Source organism: Megalops cyprinoides, chromosome 15 (assembly GCF_013368585.1).
Source record: "Megalops cyprinoides isolate fMegCyp1 chromosome 15, fMegCyp1.pri, whole genome shotgun sequence".
Taxonomy (NCBI): Eukaryota; Metazoa; Chordata; class Actinopteri; order Elopiformes; family Megalopidae; genus Megalops; species Megalops cyprinoides.
Window position 1 is genome coordinate 13,479,445 of NC_050597.1, and position 20,864 is coordinate 13,500,308.

Below are 20,864 nucleotides of genomic sequence, written 5' to 3' on the forward strand. Positions count from 1 at the left end.
AGCATCACCCACTAATGAAATAATGAACTAACTTCCATCATGTTTACACCAAACCCACAATGCACCTGTCCCCTTACCTGTGCCTGGGATGAGGATGTTGAGCAGCAGACAGGGGATGGCCACATGTTTGCTGAGGGTAGGAATGGCCTCCACAATGCCCACCCACCTCCTGTGGATTCTGTCAGGGCTGTGTCTGTCGGTGTCTCTGGGGCCCTGGCCCTCTGGGAAAACGGTCACAGGGAAACTTTCAGGCGCTGCACCCTGAACAGGCCCTAGGACCACCCTGTCTCCTGGGGTCAACTGCAGGGAAATCATCAGGGAGTCGCTGCATGTGGGGCAGGAGAGAATTCAGGTCTGGCGATCGTCACCTTCGGGTTTAAAATCACGATTAATAGCACAGCATCTGCCTTCTCTCCAAATGGTTCTCACCTGAAAAACTTCACAGGGTCTTTGTCTGTGTGTACAACCTGTAACCATGGCATCTGTTCCCTCCTACCTTTCCACAGTGATGTGCCAGCGAGTGATTTCATCTGGCACTGACATGGCTGGATACCCAGGTTTGACACACAGATCTTTTTGGGAGAGTCAAACAGTTATTCATTAAACAGTTCAGCACCACTGCCTCAGTGGCCCTGACTTTCCTTATACAGCACCTTGCAGACTGTTAAAGGGGCATGGTGCACTCTACTCAAAGACCCACGGCTTTCAGGCCCCCATCCAGAGTTTCTTTATTCCTCTCCTACTTGGCACCGAGAAAGACAACACCCAGGTGATCCGCCCTCCGTGCCACCCGACACGCACACATGTCCGCCCGGGTGTCTCCATAGCAACGGGGATAGATCTGCGGTGGACTGCGTTTCCCCGCTGACTTACTGCCGGAATGCTTGGGGGTTGCCAGGCAACAGTGGGCATCAAAGGGCTCACAGGAAGAGCTGGGCTTGTGCCCGTGGTGGAGAGAAGCCCTGGGCAGCTACACCCTCCCGCTTGTCCCCTAAGCTGCAACTCACAGCTCCTCACATGTATAATAAGACTGTTTGACCTTGCTGCTATCATTTTCCAGCCACAGTTACATGGAACAATAAGTATGTACAGCTTTGCCCTTGGGCTAACCGGTGACTATATTCCCATAACATGATCCTTTAATTCCAATCAATGAGCAGTGAACAGCTTTATCTGAGGGGTTTTTGAAGTCTCGTTGACTCAATGAGTTGTGTGATTTATGTGAATCTTGACATCTGTTTAATGTTTAATCCATTGATGTATAAATGAAGTGTTTAACACAGTTTTCTGAAATGAGTGCTATGCATATGTTGAATTTATTTCTCTAATTTAAGACATTGTCTGATCTTTTTCTTATGTCTGAATTTGATACTGCTGTATTTTCTGAGGAGAACCATTTTAGTGTTTTAAAATCCAAAGGGGTGCAATGCTGTACCTTTTCTACTTTAAGTCCTGCTAAATTCAATTGTAGGGCATTTAGATTAAAACCACACCACAGAATGGTGACGGACACCCAAAACCGCCTTTGAAATGTATTTGATTAGATAAGTGACTGAAGCACAAGACTGGGTTCCTAAATTGCATTACGTCTACATTTAAAAAGGAAGTCGCAGAGCAGCAAATCGAATCAACGGATGAATAACACGAAACAGCAACTGGCAAAACGTTTAATGACCGTCATGCTCACAGCGAGAAACCCCAGACATGGCAACGTGCCGGGTACAAAGACTGAAACAATGCACGGGGAACACTGACACCTACACAAAGCGTGGACCTTCATGTGTAAACACTGTACAAACACAGGGTCTAAAACTCATCGAAGCGCTCCCCTTCGACAGTAAAAGTGCTCTCTCCTCTAAAGTTAGACACCAGGTCTTTTGTCATATTTCTACACTCCCACCCCGTCCCAGCCCACCCAATTTCAAATACTATACACATTTATATATTACAATGTGATCTAAATTTTACAAGCTATTAACATGTTGTTCTTTTGAAGTACCGAACAATCTTTAGATCTGGTAGTCAGGCACTCATACCCAGTGAATTCAGCTAATCTAAACCAGATCTGTGGATTTGGTAAATAGTACACAGCTCAATACAGGCCAGTGACATTACTTATACACATAGCCACGGTCAACCATCTGTGTGGCCAATGTAGACACATTGAACAGGCCAAGTAGGTCATGTTTTTTTCTTTAAATTAAACAAAAACAAATGAAAAAATCTTGTTCGTCCAAATCAAGTTATCTCAGGAAGCGCCAGCCATGTGAGCTAGGACAGCAGGATATTACAGAGAGGGCCTTCTCAGTATCCCTTCCAGATTCTGGGCTCTTAAAAAGAATAAAAAGTAACAACAAAAAAAACTGAAGGAGAAAGAAAAAAATGAAAATCTTCAGTGTTTTGCACTTGTGTGTTTACAATAAGGACTCTCCTCTCTCGTTGGTGAGTTGCAATGGGATGAAGGTGGACGTAAAGGCCTCTTTTCCTCCCTCTTCCTTCGTTTCTTCCTCTCTATCAAGGCAGGTTCCTGGCTCTCTGGCAGCCCCCTCCTCCTTCTTCTTCCAGAGCCTGACTGTGCCTCAGAGGTGAGAGGAGGTGGAGAAGCACAGCTTCAGAGTGTAGGGGTTGGAGCCGTCTGGAACAAGAACATTCACAGGCTCACTCGCAGTGCTTCTGTCACACACAAGAACTCCCATCCCCTGTTCAAGGTCATCCAAGGTCAGACGCCACTCCAAATAAACCACAATGGGTCTATGTATAGTATATGATCTAAACAGTCACACTGGCGTTTGCTGTAGAAAAATGATGAGATTTTACCTTTAGAATCGTTTAGAATCAGAGAGTACATCTAACTTCAAATACACTGAAAATACTTGAAAATGTCAGCTGGCATTGGCAAATGAATATTAGGGAACGAGTTTAGTTGGACATACCAGGTACACACCAAGTGTTTACAAGGCCGAGTTATACGTAACTAATGGGCAAGTCCAACCAAACACGTTTCTGAGATTTGATTTTCTGTAAGTACTTAATAACAGTGGGCGCCATTCAAATCAGGGGATGACAGTTGTTGTGGCTGTGGTCGAGTAGGCTATTCAGTACTATTCCATTAGATCCGCTCTGTCAACACAGACGCTTGTACAATCACATAAACAAGGCGTAATGTGAAACTTTACGGACAGCTGACATCCGGGTTCATTGAACATGCACGACCCTGCCCCTCTCACACCATCTCTGAACATCTGCAGAAACCCGGCGCTCCCTGCTCCATTACCTGCACGCTCCTGATTAAAAAGGGAGCCCGCTTCCCCTGTCTGCGCGCCCACTTACAGCTCCTTTGAAGTTGGTGGGGGTTTGTCTCGCATTACTTCCAGAACCCTGACTTCTAAGAATCCCCTTCAGAACGTTTAATGAATGAGTAATCTACAGTCTCACGCTTCGCGGTGTGGCTAACCCTCGGAGAGCATGTGCCTTCGGGTTTACAGAACCGCACACAGCCCCTCACGTGATAAGCTTCAAGCTTTGGTATGCCATGGTACCTGGTGTCAGGCTATCAGCTAGGGGTTTAGAATGCTCAATCATGCATGATAGTGACATCAAATCTGTGGACACAGATCGCTTTGGATGAGACTGCAGTTTGGGCACACCTGCCTCCCAGTGGCCAGGACTTTGGTGACGGAACTGTGCCACAGGTATCACACAGGGAGGGGTGTCCATGTTCTTCAGTACCAGTTCAGTAACACACTACTGGATTACAATGTTGTAATTACAGTTATTTACTATATGGTAATAGCATGAATACCATCAATAGCAAAAATATAAATAGCTTATTATGACATATGTTAGTAATGCAGGACACCATATTATAACTCACACTTCACAGCTGTGGGCATTTTGGATTTAATAAAAAAAGAATAAAAGTATTTCTGTATTGCTGGATATGTTCCTTCAACCTACAAACCTCCCCGGAAAGCCTAGGAAAACCAGGGAGTCAGTGATTAATACTCTGCATTTATGGGTAGGTAGTCCTTTCCAAAGAGAGCAGAAAGCAGATACAGCACACAAATCTCAGCCTCCAATCTCATTATCTCACGATCTCCCTGTCCTTGACCAAAAGCAGTGTGGCAAAGGCAGGGACTGGTAACTGCAATAATATGTTTAATGAGGCTTGGCATTTTCAATTTGCTAAATGTGACCTGGCGTGGGCAATGCAGGCCCTTGGATGTGTCACCCACAACAGCTGTCCACCGCCGAAGGAGAGAGAGGCTGGAGGCTGGTGCACAGCAACGGGGGCGGGGCGCGGAGGGGGGAGGGTGCCGGACGCTTGGAGACACTCACTTGGTATTCGGATCTGGTAGTGGTTGAGGACCGTCAAGGCTTCCACTGCGTGTGTCTTGGTGTCAAACTCTAACAACCCCGAGATGGTTTTGGAGGAGGCTGCCAGGAGGAAGGAGAAAAAAGAGAACGCGATCAATAACGGCACTCCCACATTCCCAGGAATAGTTTGCATTTCTTAAGGCATTTCTAGCTTCAAGGGCCAGCTTCCTCCTTTCAGCTCAGCCTGTTTGAAATGTAAAAGCTCAGTTATCACAGATAGGCAGTGGGGCCAACCATGGAAAAATACAATACTTCCAACTCCTCTCAACACAGGGACACAAAAACATTTTTCTGAGCAACTGCATAAAATTCTAATAGCTTAGTAAATGCGCAGCTTTCCAGTGCTGCTATTGAATATTAGTCATTAAAGGGGAATTAAACAAATGCACCATGTAAGTTACTCTGCACTGTGTAAGTCACTCTGGATAAAAGCTTTTGCTGAATGACAATAATGCAAAGTCACGTAACACAGGAACTTACAGCTGTGCTACTAACAAAGGGTCCATTAACTTACTGTTACCCATTACCAAAACAAAGATAGGAACACTCACGTTTTGCATCAAAAACCTTGAACTTAATGAAGACGGGTACATCATGCTCCGTACATAGCTGGAAAAATAAAGCAGAGAAACATTCACTGCAACATAATGTCATAAACTATGTAAGAGTTAAAGGTCTTAGAAACACAATGATATTGGTTAGTTCATTGCTTTACCCTCATCCACTAGATGGTGCTGCTGTTCTGTTCTGAAAATATTCTATTAAAGCTGAATAACAGACAATGATTTGACAAGACATCATTTTTATCTCTGATGGGTAGCTATAGTCTCCTAATCTCTAGTATCTTTCAAGAAACTGGTTAATCTATTAAGTGGTCCAAGGACTTGAATGCAGCATATGGTATGAATTCACTTTTCCTGAGGGACTTGGGGACTTCATCTCTCATCAGAACCCCTATTAAGCGCTGAGCAGTATCTCTCCCCCCTGAGGGGGACACTCAGTGGGGTGTATGTCGGCAGCTGTCACACGCCCCTCCCCCGTGCGGGACGCACCCTCTGCAGCTCCTCCTGGGTGACGCAGGGCGGGACGTTGTAGAAGTGCAGCACGCATGACGGGGGCTGGATGATGTTCTTGGAGGCCTGGCCGGCGCTGGTGAAGCGGTTGTTGCGGGTCATGGCGAAGTCCTTGTAGCTGCTGGTGCCGTCCTCCAGCTCGAAGACCTGGCTGGGGATGACCGCGTGTTGCTTGGATACGCTGGGGGGCAGGGGAAAGAGAAAGGAGGAGGTTAGAGGATGGAGGAGATAGCCCGATCTCTGGCTGTCAGGGTGAATCAGCGCCGCAGTGATATAGCAGGAGGCCGGCAGTGTGGTGCAATGGGTAAGGAGCTGGGCTTGCAACCCGAAGGCTGGAGGTTAGATTCCACAGTAAAATATTCAGGAAGTGAATATGGTAATGTGGCGGCTGTCCTGGAATGCCCGGCAATGCTACGTCTGGCTGTCTGAAATGAAAGCCAGGGGGAGAGGGGTGAGAGAGAGTCAGCCGGCGCAGAACAGGACAGCGCCCTCACCACAGCTGGGAGAGCGCTGCTCTGTGATATGAGTGCTCTTTCTGCCTCGTTCTGGGACCTGTCTTTACCAGCGCGGCGATAAAGCTCAAGAGCGGAGAGGGCTGGAGAACCTCCAAGGAAGAGACGTACCTAAAATGAAATGCTGTCTGAGCGAACTCGCAGCCCGCGCTAATTATTCATGCTGACGGGGAGCTCAACAATTTAAAGAATTAGACTGTGAAAAAAGCCGACTCCGGAGAAATGAAAGGTAACGTTCCCTTCCTCATCCGAGCACCGCTGAGCGCTGCTGTCCCGCGCAGCTGAGGATTGTTGAAGCGGCGAGCGATGAGAGGTAATCTCAGAGCGCATTAAAAACCAACACTCTCCTCATCTCCTGGGCGCTGTTGAGGAATTACGATCTCGAGAAACACAATACCCCACCAAGCAATTTTATTCCCATTTTTATTTGATAATGAGGCTCGGGGAGGATTTAAACCGTCTGATGTCCAGTTATGCGTTTTTTTTTTGGCTCCCGTCAGCTCTTACACACACACACAGATGCTGGATTCTGCACTCTGAAGCTGCTGACTAACCATAATCTTAATCACTATCATCATCTTCATCATCACTGCCTCCATCATCATCATCATCATTATTTCAGTCTCTTATCCAAGGTCATTTACAATACTCATCGCTCACCATATGCGCGTTCTGTAAAATAACACAGTTGCATAAGCTTTCAAAGTGTGCAATCAGAAAAAAAATGAGGGGTTCAACTGCACAGACCAGCTGAGGAATCAAACCTATTTCCCTTGCCCCTGAGGTCCAGATCATTAGTCTTCATTTAGCTTCATTGCCCTCAATGAGGACATTCTTTTTCACAGCTCATTCAAAAACACATTTGCATAATGGCGAATATGGCAGAGGCAAGAGAAAAAGACACAGACATAACAGCTAGCAATACACGATCAAACAATATTGTGTGCAGTACTAAGCTCTGTGGGTTGCTTATCAGCAGGGTCGTGGCTACTGGAGTGAAAGTGTTTGTCGATCAAACAATCATAACTACGTCCCAAGAGCAATTTATCAAAACTGTGATGCTGTGGATAATACATGTCAGAGGAGATACCGACTTCACACTGGGCAGCTGGACAGTTCACTAAGCATGGAAAGTTTCGGATGTAGGCAGGCCAATTAAAAGTTTTGAAGCAACCCATGAGATTCTAGCATTTCTGCTGCCGCTATTGACTGAGAGAATCAGAAACATCCTCAAGGCTGTAGGCCGAGAAAGGGTGAGTCTTAGTGTAAGGAAAGGTACGCCACCGGACAGAGACACTCACCAAACGTTGAGCCTCTTGCCAAACACCTTGATACTGTTGAGGTGTGTTATGGCCCTGTCTACTGCGTACTCCTCCCCCATCTCCACCAGTGCAGTGCCAGGGACACTCTTCATGAACTTTACCTATGGTAGAACAGACAAAGGTAGATTTATTTCTTTTTTACACAATTTTTTCTTTGGTTATGACAAGGCCACCAAGGGGAAATTTTTTGCCTTGAGATTTTTGTGTGGTTTTCTAAGGGGCAAACTGTTGATATAATGATTTCCTATATGGAACCATAAGCTGTTCCACAGATAAAGGATAGAGCAAAGATCACATCTTGTTAATTTTGTGACTGTCACTCTAAGGTGATTTTTACTTATATCTGATATGGAATGAGTTATTACGCACCTTGTGGCAATTCATTTTTTAGAAGACGATCTGAAAGAAACTGTAAGTGATTGATTGGCTCACTGGGTTACTCACTGACTCATTGATTGATTGATTGATTGCACATTCATTTGTGAGGTCAGGGACGCTCTCGCTTCCAGACTCCACTTAAAGGCCCCCCCCCCCACCCCCACCCAAGACACTTCACATGTTTATCTTGCTGATTGCAGCTCTCCTCACCTTCTCAATGTTGCCATAGAGACAGAAGAGGTTGAAGATCCTGGTGCAGTTCATCTTGGTGGGGTGCAGGCCGCTCACCATGGCGACAGAGCTGGAGGAGTGGGCCATGTAGGAGGACATCTGGGGCAGCGGGTAGGCCACCACTTCAGGGATGTCATGGGAGCTCATCTTGTACCTGTTGTTGCCAGGGAGCGGCAGCAGGGGGCAGTGCGACCCTTCAAAGGAGACAGGGACACGCGCATCACCTTTAACGGCTTGATGCAGCGCTCATCCTCTGAGCCAATAATGAAAAACAGAGACTCGTGGTGTGTCAATTCACATCCATCTTTCCACTCCACCTCATCTATTTCAGCCTACTTTAACCTACCTCAACTTGAGAGCTCAACACACACAGTCACATACAGGGTAAGGGGACATGACTTTGACTTACCGTAGCCATTGTCATTGTAAGAGGATGGATGCTCTCCCAGAATGGCTTGCCTCTGTCTTCCTTTACCCCGTTCTAAAAACCCACACATTCAGAGAGGAAAAGGGTTAAACAGGAAGCGGGGCAGGGCAGTGGCATGTACTGTGCGCACACAACGACAAGATTCAATAATAGGGTCAATGAGACTGCAAGTCACTACGCCGACAAGGTTAACAGGTGAAAACGCTGAGCGGCAGCGGGAAAAACCTGACGCTCTTTGACATATTGCACCCACGTGCAATTTCACATATCAGTGGCTACGCACAGACTCACTTTGGTGGCTGGCTGCTTTATGGATTGAGGGGAGATGAAAGGCCATTTAAAGGTCACCATTACAGTTGTACGGCTTCAGGAGAAACCAGTGAGCCGGATAGGAAGACAAATTATTGACATATAATATCTGATGCATTTGATGACTTTCAATCTGAATCTACTTAAGGTTAACCAGTGAAAGCACCGTTACAACATTTAAATGTATGTTTTTAGTCACATCCTATTTAGCAGCAGCGTAACTGTGTTCACTCAGAGCCACAGAAAAGGATTACATTGTGTTACATGAGTAGGCCTGCCCTAACATAATAACAACCTCAAATGTTTTTTTGTGATATATATACCAAGAATTCAACTTCTAGTTCAGACAAGCAAAGCAAAGAAAACTGTACTGCAGCTCTGACCCAGATAACATGCAACATTTCCATGTTTTACAAATTCATAGCATTTGTGCTGAAGTGTTGCATGTTAGCTGGACATTTGCCATATAAACACCATCTGAAAGAGCACCTAGGGCTGTTCCCTGAAAAAGCAATAGTAATTTAACTAACAATTATCATTTAACCTGTATTTATAATTGGAACTTGGAAGTTTATTTTACTTTTACTGGAATAAATGAACCCCTGGTTGTACATGCCAAGCACAAACCCAGTCACTGAACATGACAAATCTAACAATAAAATTTTTCTCATTTTAATTTCTCATCAAACTGCCTTAGGTGCCTTTGTAAATAACAGTACAGGATCCAGAACAGGTTGGGAGGGTAAGAAAAGACTACAGAGGACACATTTTCACAGAGTAGGTTGCATATTTGGTCTTCTTTTACAGACTTATTACAATGTGGGGAGAGAAACAGTACCTGCGTTTATACCACTGCAACCCTTTCAATGAGGCCTTCGTTTAACTGGCAAGGGGGAGGGTTTTCAGCACAAGCGCAAAACATCAACCTGTGTTACATTATTTTACAGTCAGTACAGTCCAGGCATTGGTACACATACAAGTGGAGGCACAGAACTAGATAAAGAGGCCAGATCCTGCTCTGTCATTCTACAGCTGGGAGAGGTGGTGTGGAACGGCGTGAGTGGCTAATGTTAAGGGCAGAAATGTGTAGGTGTTGCTTGGCATACTATCAAAAGTAGGGGAGGCTGTTATGCAGACAATTTGACCTTGCGGTGCAGATGAAGCCCCTGAGTTCAACGTCATTGCGTTTTTCCAAGTAGACCTGACTCAAAAAAAACCTTTAAGCAGTGGGCATACGACAGCTTCTGTTATTAGCCCAGTAATGGTCTCTCAAGGCCGCAATGTGGCACCTCATCTTTCCTCCACCCGTCCTTAGAGGACGATATTCTATTCACGGGAAAAAAAAACCTGCTATTGTTGAGAATTCAACAACCCCCTGCATGCATCAAGACTACCTGCTGTGTGTAATGACCACAGAACCAGCTACAGGAAAATACTGAGCATGTTTGTCTTCTTTTCCCGCTGCAACTGGAGAAAGGAGACCTAGAAACACTATTGTCCCTAACTAGCTGACTGACTGAGCTGCTCCATCAACAGTGACAATCGCGCCAGTAGATGGTGAAAAGGCCTACAAGCTAGTCACAGCATCTGAACAGTTAAGACCTTGGTCAAAACTTGACTTGCTGGCAACTGCCCCTCGCAAATGTAAATTTGCTGAGTCGCCACTGAAGGAGGTGTGGTGCCTTTGGAGTCTAAACCTATTTCTACAGACAGCATTCACACTAAAGGACAACATTATGGCATTAGTCGGAGGAAGTTATGTAACTGCTAACAGCTCTCATAGCATATTCTGCTCTTTGTGCTAGACAGGACTTCCTGTTACTGTAGTTGTCATTACACTAATCAGAGTAGACGCAGCAAGCCTGTGATGCCTCCCTTAAATCTTACTTGAGCAATGGGTGCAGGTTTCTTCCAGGTGACAGAGTGTCTATTTACAGGGGCAACGGCAACAGAAATCACCAGGCTGGTAGACATTCCCCCTCCACCCCCCTACCCAAAAAGGTGAATCAAAGGCTCTCTGATGGATTAGCTAGGAATAAATTACATTAGATAAACAACACTGCAGCACAAGGCAAATTAATCCTTCTGGGGCTAATACAATTAATCTGTGGCTCGGTGACATTTTACAACCGCTCCAATGGCTAAAAAAGCTTTGTAAAGGCATCCAAACAAGTAGGGAGGACCCCTGTCAACAGGGATCGAGAGAATTTCTTCAGAGTGGAGCGGATACTTTATTCAGTTCTTTGTGCCTCCATTAACATTGGTTTCACAATAACACTAACATTCAGTTCTCATCGCCTCTGAACAGTACACAACTCTCTGATAAACATCCAACAGTGCTAAAGCTGACAGATCTACAACAGGAAATTCTCAGTGCATTTATAGTTAAAAAGACTCTCACATCCAATACACAAGACAAGGCAATTGATTTTAAACCAGCTCTGGCTTCAGCAATAATTTTCAGTTTACCTCTCCTTTGTTGCAAGCATGGGAGATCTAAAGCTGTAACGTCAGTTGTGATTTGCGCTGCGCTGTACAGCATTCATCATTCCAAGATAAAGCAATAAGCAAAAAACAGCTATCTTTACCTTCATATGAGCAGATTCATGCAACTTATTAGACGTTACAGCTTATTAGTCCCTTTCACCAAATCATCATTATCTTTTCAAATGAGACATAACACGGAGGCTCATGGCGCTGTACTGTATCAGCAGTGTGATCTACGGTCTTCTGTTCACCAAAATGCCACTGGCATAAAAAAGAAAAAAGAAATGTAATTAGCTGATATCAGAAGACTGCCACATGGGATTGTCTCGTTTGAGTCAAGATCTGCTTTAAATGTCTTCCGTTCATTTCATTATTTTAGCACTAGGTGTGGGTGGTCGATTTCACTGAAAGTAAAGGCTTTGGGAATTTTTTTCTGTCAAAAGCCTTGGACTCATTCCAAAATCAACAGACGAGATCTAGGTCTGGCTTTGGCCGCCCATAGCATTTCTATACCTTGGTATGTTCGACAGTAATTTACACATTAAGACTGTGTTTTTCAAACAGATGATGTGGTGAAAGGGCTGACAGCTCTAACAATGGGGATGTCTAGCAGAGAAACTGGCCTCTTCAGATAAAAAAGAAAAACATTTGTTTTTGGAAAACGTCCTGTAAAATGTCCCAGGAAAGGAAAGCCAAAGATGTGAAAAAAAAGAAAAATAAAAGGAAGTGGGACTTTGGGAGTCTAAAAACAGTCATGTTTGGGGTCAGTCCTCCAGGACAGAAGGGGGCGTCCTTCCTGCGGAGGCGTGTTGCGGCGGTGCATGTGGTCAGGATGAGTGGCAGATCTGGGCTCTTTCTCTCTCTCTCTCTCTCTCTCTGTCTGTCTCTCTCTGACGGTGTTGAGGTGGGGGGGAGGGGTGCATGTTGCCGTGCAGGGTCAGCCTGGAGTCCACCTCTCCCTCTCTCTGTGACCCCTCAGTGCCGCAGCTGTGCAGGGCTATGGAAGGCGGCTGAGAGTGCCTTGCTTGGAGAGGGAGGCTCGCTTGCTCACGCGCTCTGGTGATGCTGGTGTGCTGCTGGCTTGACTGCAGGTCTGGGGTCCGCCTCCACTCTGGTCCTTTACACCGAGCAGTAGGGGGAGCTAAGGTCACAGTGACGGCTTCGCACGCTCAATGCTACAGTGGAGGATGGGGACGGGGGACGGCCAGCAACAGTCTGCTTCTCCGCTCATTTCAACCAATACTAACATATTTGGTCGGCAAGAATACAATCTCAAACCTCTATCACAGGGCACCACATTTTGTTTGTGCACTGGGGTAGGGTTGTTTATTTTGTTTGTTTTTTTTTGCTCTATTTCCACTGAGGCAGGCAAAACTAAGGATAAACCATCGGTTTCGCTCACTGTGCGAAACCCGCCAGACTGGTGTGAGATTTATTTTAGACCCTCAGCAGAAAGAACAGCAAAAAAGGGTTCTTGATTGCTGATTTCCTTGCCGCTTCCCTAATTCAATTCAATTTAGGTTCTATACGTGTAAGGTAGACAGTTTAAAGGCTTTTTAAAACAGTCTGGGATTAAGAGAACCTCCATTGCATCTGAAGGTCTTTCAAGGGCTTTCACTCTGCCTATCAGCCTGATAGTCTATCAAGGGGTACAGTACATTGAAGAAAAGACAGAGAAGGAAGAAGAGAACAATCACACAGAGGGAGGGTGGTAATTCTCTTACCTCGTCTGACCAAGTATGGCTTAGTGTAGTCCCAGCTATCGTTATCGTTCCTTATTACGTTGAGGCGCGTCGGCTACGGGAGCACACAAAAGACAGCAGAGCCGCGTGTTTGTTCACAGGGACCTCATCAAAATGACAAGCATGAGAGAGTGAAATATTCACCCCGGTGTGTACGTACTGTCACAGGGACCTCATCAAAATGACAAGCATGAGAGAGTGAAATATTTACCCTAGTGTATATGTACTGTCACAGGGACCTCATCATAGTGACACTGAGTTAGAGTGGAATATTTACCCTGGTGTGTGTGCGCTTTCACAGGGACCTCATCATAGTGACGGTGAGTGTGTGTGAGAGAGTGAAATATTTACCCGGGCATATTCGATTTTCAGGGTGCAGCAGCCAGCGTATATGTCTGCCCCATTGAGAGCTGCTTTTGCTTTCTGGGCACTCTGAACGGATTCAAATGTGGACGGTAGTTAAGGCACAGGATTTTAAACATGTAGAATCATTTCTAGATATAGATCCCTTTTGTTCTTTCTGGACAGCTTCCAGTTTTGATTTGCATTTACCCTACAGGGTTCGTCACAGACTCGTGAGCATGTAAAATAAACACACAGAGCCTGCCTGGGGCCCGCAATAGCCGTAATGTGTCTCTTTTGGAAACACTCATAATGTTACTACACTCGCCTCTGCTGAGAAATGCAGAGAGATAGAAACCCACAGGAAGCCGGTCTGAGGACCTCAAAGAGATCGAAGCAGCTGCTCTGTAGCCAAGGCGCTCGGGCGAGCACAGATCTCTGACCTGAGAGAGCCCCAGCGGAAGACCTGCATATAAGTGCCCCAGAAAAGGGAGACTAAAAAGCTGCTCAGTTTTCCCAAGAGAACCTCCCTCAGTCTGCGGACGACTACCTCCTATCCACTCTCACGTATAACCCTGGCAGATGACTGTTCCCAAGGTCGCGGAGGACCGCGCCCTCTGAGCGAAACTCAGGCCAACAACGGCACTCGTGTCATGCTACTTGTGTGCTTGTGTCCTGTGTTGGCTAATCTCAGAAGCCACCGCGATGGAAAGTCAGCAGTGGGATCTAGTTTTTCCCATGACCTATGGGATTCACCAGGACTTCACAGAAGTACGTGTTTTGACAACAGTGGTAAAAAAAAATATAAATATGCAACCACAGCAATATGATGCTGGTCGAGGCGTTCAGGGTTTTCACCGTGAGCGACAGAAGTTACTTGACCAGAAACACCAGAATGCTGCGTTCAATTAAAAGTTTAGGATTCTGTGACAGGCTGCTGTCAGGCCTTTTCTCTTTGTGGCCCCTCAGACTCAGGTCTCATTACAGCGGATACTTCTCTTAAAAGGTACATTTTAATGTGTCACCAGGAGACATCCATATTTCATGAGCCCACCTGCTATCCCCCACCCAACACAGCCCTCTTCCTGCTGCTCTTTATTAGATGCTGAGAGGATCACACTGAGCCAAGTGGTGGGGGGGGGGGGGCTGGCGTACACAGGAGGGCCCTGATTGATCCTCCAGACCAGAGGTGCACCACACCGTCTAGGATCAAGTGCTGCCAGAAGGCTTTTGCTTTCTCGGGCTGGGTCAGTTTCACATAATATTAGCAGTTAGCCTGACTCTGTGAGTTTAACCCATTTAATGAGATGTCCGATTGATATGATATCACTTGCTTTTCAGAAGCGGGAACACAAGACACCTGTAAGCCCTCCTGTAATGAGTAGTGAGGACTAGAACAGTGTACCCTTGCTCTACCATATCCCCCCCCCCCCCACCCCACTATCCCTACCCCCTGCCCACATCTGTGCAGCGCAGCGCTTGATTGGCTCATCCCTCTTTAATGCTCTACCCCAGGGGGCCTTCAGAAAGGATATTCCACCATGGCTTGGATCCCATTTCGCTTGAATATCACGATGCGCAGCACGTTACCAATTGGATTGCACACTGTGTACAACACATCCTGGAGGAGGAGAAGATAAACAGGAAAGACAGACATGGGGTGTTACCAAGCATTAATAAATCACACAGGAATTAAAAAAAAAAACTGATTTAAAATCATTTTTTACAAACCACAAAAAATCAAGATCACTGATCTGTGAGCAGATTTCAAAAGAGAAAACTGTTTTGCATTTTTTATATAAGTTCATTAGGGGAATGAGATTCCAGTTGGAGTTTCAGGAACCACAGCTGTGCATTCTATTACCATCACCCAAACAGGGTCCATTTTCAGTAAAAAAAAAAAAAAAAACATAATCATTGCAACATAATCATTAATCTTACATCTGAGTGCAGAATTTAATGAAGCAATTTGTTGCTTAATCACAGTCTCTGCACTCTGCTCTGAAGCGTTCCCCCAGTCACGCGTTTCCCCGCTGTCGGACAGAGGAGAGACTGAATCAGCAGAACAGAGATGAGGAATGGAGGTGCTGCTCCCTCCACAGCGCGCGGCTGGAGTGGAGCTAGAAGGAGGTGCGAGGGATGGGAGGGGGCAGGGGAGGGGGCAGGGGCGGGGGTGGGGGGGGGGGTGGGGAAGCAGCGAGCGTCTCATGCTTGACTGATGTGCTCTGGCTGTTGGAATTTCAAATCACTTGCATTTGAGATCAAAAGGATCGAAGGCAACAGCAAACAAATCTGGGGTCAACAGCTTGAGCGATGCCACTGCTCATCAGCAGAGAGAGAGAGGCTCCCTCCTCCTGCTGCTGCCGGAGCGGATCTTCTCCCGTGGCTGCGGGTCGGCCGAGCGGAATGGGCCATGGCGGCAGACCCCGCTGCCCAGGGCAGGCTGCCACTCGCTGGGTGACTGACGGGGCCTTTCTGATCCCCACGCACTGGGCACCTTGGCAATATATGTTACCGCTGAGCCACTGACCCAGCTCAGTACTCCAAACCAAAACCAGCTGGCCCCATGCAGGGGTACGGCGGTGCTCCGAGGACTCTTCCACACCCCCACGGCACCCAGTCTAGTGGGGATGGTGCATACAGGATGCCCATTAGTGGCAAGCTAAGAGGGTGAGACAGTAGCCTCACAAATCCCAGTCATGAGGTGTGGCATCTCAGTTCTGCCAACATCTACCTCTCTACTTCTAACCAGTAGCCTCCCTCTGTTCCTGACAACTTATCTCCACCATCGCTAACAGTATGAGTCTTGCTGTATCTCTTTGCCAATCTCTTTTGCCCTTTAAAGCATACCTATTTTCCCCACTATCTGCTCTGTAAAGTATGTGACGCTACTATGGAATGTTTACGGTATGCTGACAGTCTGTGGAGAACACGGGGAAGAAAAGCCGGTGGAGCTGAATCTGGCTTTTTCTCATGCCATAGCCTGTAAAGGGGAGTTTTATTTGTGTTCTTAACGATCTTGTTGTAACAAAACTGACTGGCAGCCACCGCTCGACAGGCTCACTCAGAAGCTTATAATTTGGGAAGTAAACGTCAAAAAAGAGTAATCCGCCAAGACATGAACAAGCTTTCCACCCACAGGGAAGAAAAGCTGGAACTCATCAATTCCATTCTTTTAGGAACGCCTTTAAAGTAGTAGTCTACCTGTTTTACTTGGCAGGAGGAAAAAAACCCTGGAAATCAACAGAAAAAACCTTTCAATGGCACATGAGAAGCAGACAAAACACGCAATGCTCATCAGCAGAGCACATGTGCATGCCCCTGAGCATGACCTTGGGTGTAACCTTGTGCGAGAGGGTAGTGCTCCACAATGATGGGGCTTCCGTTACTGTGGTGTTGGCGTGCTGTAAGACTGACAGCTGTTCTGCTCTGAGGTGGGCTGCATTTCCCTTTCAGTGCAGTGCTTCTGCAGTTGTTCCATGTTGTTCTACATTGTTCCACATTATTGTCACAGTCATGGGCACAGAGTGGGGTTCTATGTTGTTAGCTTTTGCACAGGGAGCGTTGTTAGCCTGGCCTGACACTGTTGCTCACTCGACTTGAATGGATACACTTCTGTTCTTTTGTGCTGGAAGCAGTGGCAGAGCCAGAGGGGTGTCCGGGGTGATATGGACACCCCTGATATCTGATTGGCCACCCCGGGTGCCACCCTAAAATTTCATTCGCTATCACTGGCAGTTTGATGCTGATTGACATCTCATTTCATTTGCATTTACATTTATCCATTTAGCAGACGCTTTTATCCAAAGCGACGTACATTTCACCTTGAAAGAAGCGTTTTTTTGACATTCAGCGGCGCCTTTTTCAAATCGAGGACAAGGAAGAGAGAACATTTCCACAGCTCACGAGTCACATGAGCGACTGACACAACTATGGCAGACCTGCGGCGAAAGCACCATTTTGAAGTTTTAAGGTTTAGCATCAGGTTTAGGTTTCCTGAACAACTTTTACGAAAGCTGAGTCGCTGTGTAGATGCATATTGGCAATTTGGCTCCATAACAGACAGTAATCAGATAAGAGAGATCGGTTCCCAATTTAGCGTACGTAACATGTTTACATCTGTGCTAGTAATACACGCCACGCATACAGTGCAGTGTCGTAAGTTACAGTATACGAGTGTTTAGCTAATGTGGGGTAACTAATACAGCTGTAAGTGTTCAGCAAATTAACATTTAGCAATTTGAAATCCATTAACTCAGATTTTCGTACTTGAACTCAAAATGAACAATTGTAATTATCAATCTGTTAACGTTACTCAAACATTACTCTGTTAACGTTACTCAAAAGATTATCACAATGTTTTTTGTAAATTTACTTCCATAAATAAACTATGAAAATTTATGTCACACACAAATGCTATCTTACCTCCTTGGTGCTTGAGCTTTATTTTCTGAAAATATTTTGGATGTTCAACATTTATAGACCCAGATTATATATTCATGAAAATAGTCTCTCCAGTATGTGAGTACAGTGCGGTGTGTGTGCCTGTGTGTGTGTGAGAAAGAAATTGAGCTGCAGTTCCAAGGTAGAAACACTGGCTATTCATAGTATGTTAAAGAATTCTAGTGAAATAAACCTAGTGGACCACACTATCTGCCACATTGAAGAGCTCCGGGTTAAGTGAATTATCACTTCTACCTCTAATCAGCAATCATAGGATTCATTCATGCTCCTTAGACGCCAGGTTAGGGTTACACACTAATTTTCTGCCATTGTCTATGGACCCCCTGAAGTAGCCTTTTCCACCCCCCTGGCCACCCCGTGTATAGAACTCTAGTTCTGCCACTGGCTGGAAGTCACTTTGGATAAGAGCATCTGCTGAGTGAATGTAATGCAACGTAATGTAATTATCTACAGTAGTTTCTTGCTTCTTACCGTAGTGATGGGGTAGAGTGGGTTCTGTATGGACAGCAGCAGCACTTTGTTCCCACTGTTGGGGTTGTCAGCATTGGTGGGCCGGGTGATCCTCTTGCTGGTGGAGTAGTTGAAGAAGGCCTGCTGGCCGGCGATGTAGACCGCTTCGTTTGCACCGCACGCCACGCATTTGTCTGCGCTCTCCACCCCCTCAAACTCAACCAGCGCCTGTCGCTTGAAGGGCATCATCATCACGTAGCTGTAGGAAACCCACATCAGACAGAGAGGGTCTTTCATGCTGCGCGACCTTTAACTTTCAAGGCAAATTTTGTGGTGTCTCGCTGGCTTCGCTGAGACAATTGTGAACGGATTTCTCTCTCTGCTCCGAGATGACAGTTTATTCAGCTTCAGAATTGAAAGGGCAACGCTATTTTCGTACTGACGTGCGCCGTCGCCGAATGCATTTCCTGCTCCGTGGTGACGGCGCTTCATCGCTGAGGGAATGGAGTGCATCCCGTGGCACTTGGACAGAGTCCTTCTGTAAGCTGCATTAGGGACGGCTCTTTAGCTGTGAGCAGAGCTCTGGTGTCTCAGATGCTGCATAGCTGTGTGTTGTTCTTTCAGTGCGCCTGGTGCCCGGGGGATTTCAGCTCAGTACTCACTCAGTGTGGAGGGCTTTCATGAATATTGCACAGGAAGAGCCTAAAAATACAACGTCAAGGTTTCCACGGCAGTTTACAGCCATGAAAAAGCCTGTTCAGTCACTGTGCGGTTCTGCGCCATGATCTAATAACTCCAAGTCAAGGGGAAAAAAAAATGCTCTGCAGTACAAAGGACCTGGTGACGACAGCTTGCATGGTATGACAATACTACACAGATTACAGGGTTTTTTCCTTCACTTCTCAGACATGCATGCCATCGCAGACATATATCCTTCCGGCAACCAAAGCGATTCTGTCTCTTTCAAAGCTCTGTTGTTCTTCTGTGTCTTAAAAAAACAATGCTCACTTAAACACAGGCAGGAAATGGTGAGCAAAGGTATGTGATCAGATTAAGTTAGGTGGTTAGGATAATGTTTCAGATAGCTTCATGATACACAGTGAATGACACCTCAAATGTGTGCTATACAAAAATATCCAGCTCAGAACATTTTAGTTATATGCGGTCTCCATTAGGAACTTTTGTCTTTCATAAACAGAATTAGCATATGAAATGAACAATGTCGTAAAAGGTACTTGATCTTGTTTCTGTTTTTAATGCATCGATTCTGCATTTAATTGCACTTGATCAGAAACGCAACAGAAGTTCAAAGATGTTTTCTCAACCTTTTTTGGCAATGATCACCAACCACAATAACAGGTTGAAAGTGATGTAGCCAGGAGCCCAAGTCACAGACCCACACCCCTCGTTCTGCCCCCGTCACGATGTGAAACACAACATGGCTGAGAAGAGTAGCCTCTTACCAGATGGTCCCGAACTTCTCCAGGGCCTCCACCAGGTCTGCCTCCACCACGGACTCGCAGAGTCCCCGCACGTGCACCACCGGAGACGGAGCGATCCTGTGGGCATCATCCCCATTGTCCTATGGTACACAGACAAGACCTGGTCAGAGCTGGGCCAGGGATCAGGGTCGAAACGTCACTGTGAAAACCATCACGTAACCAACAGGCAAAGACCAATCACACTCAACAGCAGCAGTGTCCCACTGCAGTGTAAATGCCATGAGAGAGTGTAAGTTTGAATCTTTAATACCGCTGGGTGTTGTCTTTTAGTCTGTGTTAACCCTCACATTTGTTTCGGTAAATCTCTTGTACTGCCATTTCTAGTAAATAATTAGGAGGAGTAATAAGTATTATTGTTTTCCTGACAGCAAGTGCAGACATTATTCTCATTTTGTTAGTCATTCTGAAGTATAAAAGGACTGTTCTCCTTTCTCTGAAATAACAACAAACACAATATTGAAGGATGCAAGTTATTTTAAGTGGAAGCACTTAGTAAAACTAACAATTCCCAAAAAGAATCCAAGAACTAAGGCACTATAATTAGTTAAAATAAGTTAAAATACCTTTATTACAGGTTCTGCATGAACATGTTAAAATAACTCCAATCCTTTGGGCATCATGCCTTTATCAGGGAGTTAAATACAGCTGAAGTCAACACGCTACATATAAATAGAACAGAAAAAAATTTCAAAGTAAAAAAAAACAGCTGTAGCAAATTAGAAGATTAAATTAATCAAAAGGGGTCAGCTACAAAATTAGGACCTATGATTAGTTAGAGTCACAACTAAAGACTGCCTACTAATACTATTAATTTGGTGTAAGTTCCATAAAGTAATACTGTAACTACAGGAGGTAGACGTGAACAGGAGAGGTACAGCATCAATGCATAAATATACATAATTATTAAAATTGAGTTCTTGGAAATGTATTCATTTCAGTGAATCAGTCATCATTTGCTTTGAAAAAATGAATTTAAATAAAGGTTCTAAACTTGATTCACAACATTACCAAAAAACACTGAATAACAAGAAGACTCAACCACACTTTCAGTCATTGTGCTACAATACTACAGCTATAAACTCTCAGAGGACAAACTTTACAATTAAACCCTAAAAAACTGCATGTATTAAGTCAGAATTTGGAATAGCCTCAAATTAACGACTCAACAATGCAATGAAAATGCATTTGAAATCACATTTTGATGGTAACTTCACCAGAGCATTATTTTTCAGGGAAATATGGTCAAAT

The 20,864-nt window shown here is 45.4% G+C and overlaps 1 protein-coding gene across 1 annotated transcript in view; it reads right to left on the reverse strand.

Annotated features, from left to right (window-relative positions):
- Positions 1-1,682: 1,682 nt before the first annotated feature.
- The window catches only part of LOC118789859 (heterogeneous nuclear ribonucleoprotein L-like), a 40,306-nt gene continuing 21,124 nt past the window's right edge, over positions 1,683-20,864 (reverse strand). The window contains exons 2-13 of the mRNA XM_036546547.1: positions 19,578-19,696; positions 18,136-18,373; positions 14,736-14,821; positions 13,210-13,306; positions 12,841-12,913; positions 8,303-8,374; positions 7,873-8,087; positions 7,264-7,385; positions 5,430-5,631; positions 4,929-4,986; positions 4,339-4,437; positions 1,683-2,635 (exon numbers count right to left, since the gene is read on the reverse strand). Coding sequence (XP_036402440.1) covers positions 2,580-2,635; positions 4,339-4,437; positions 4,929-4,986; positions 5,430-5,631; positions 7,264-7,385; positions 7,873-8,087; positions 8,303-8,374; positions 12,841-12,913; positions 13,210-13,306; positions 14,736-14,821; positions 18,136-18,373; positions 19,578-19,696 — 1,437 coding nt within the window. The 3' untranslated portion in view covers positions 1,683-2,579. The remainder of the gene's footprint in view (positions 2,636-4,338; positions 4,438-4,928; positions 4,987-5,429; positions 5,632-7,263; positions 7,386-7,872; positions 8,088-8,302; positions 8,375-12,840; positions 12,914-13,209; positions 13,307-14,735; positions 14,822-18,135; positions 18,374-19,577; positions 19,697-20,864) is intronic.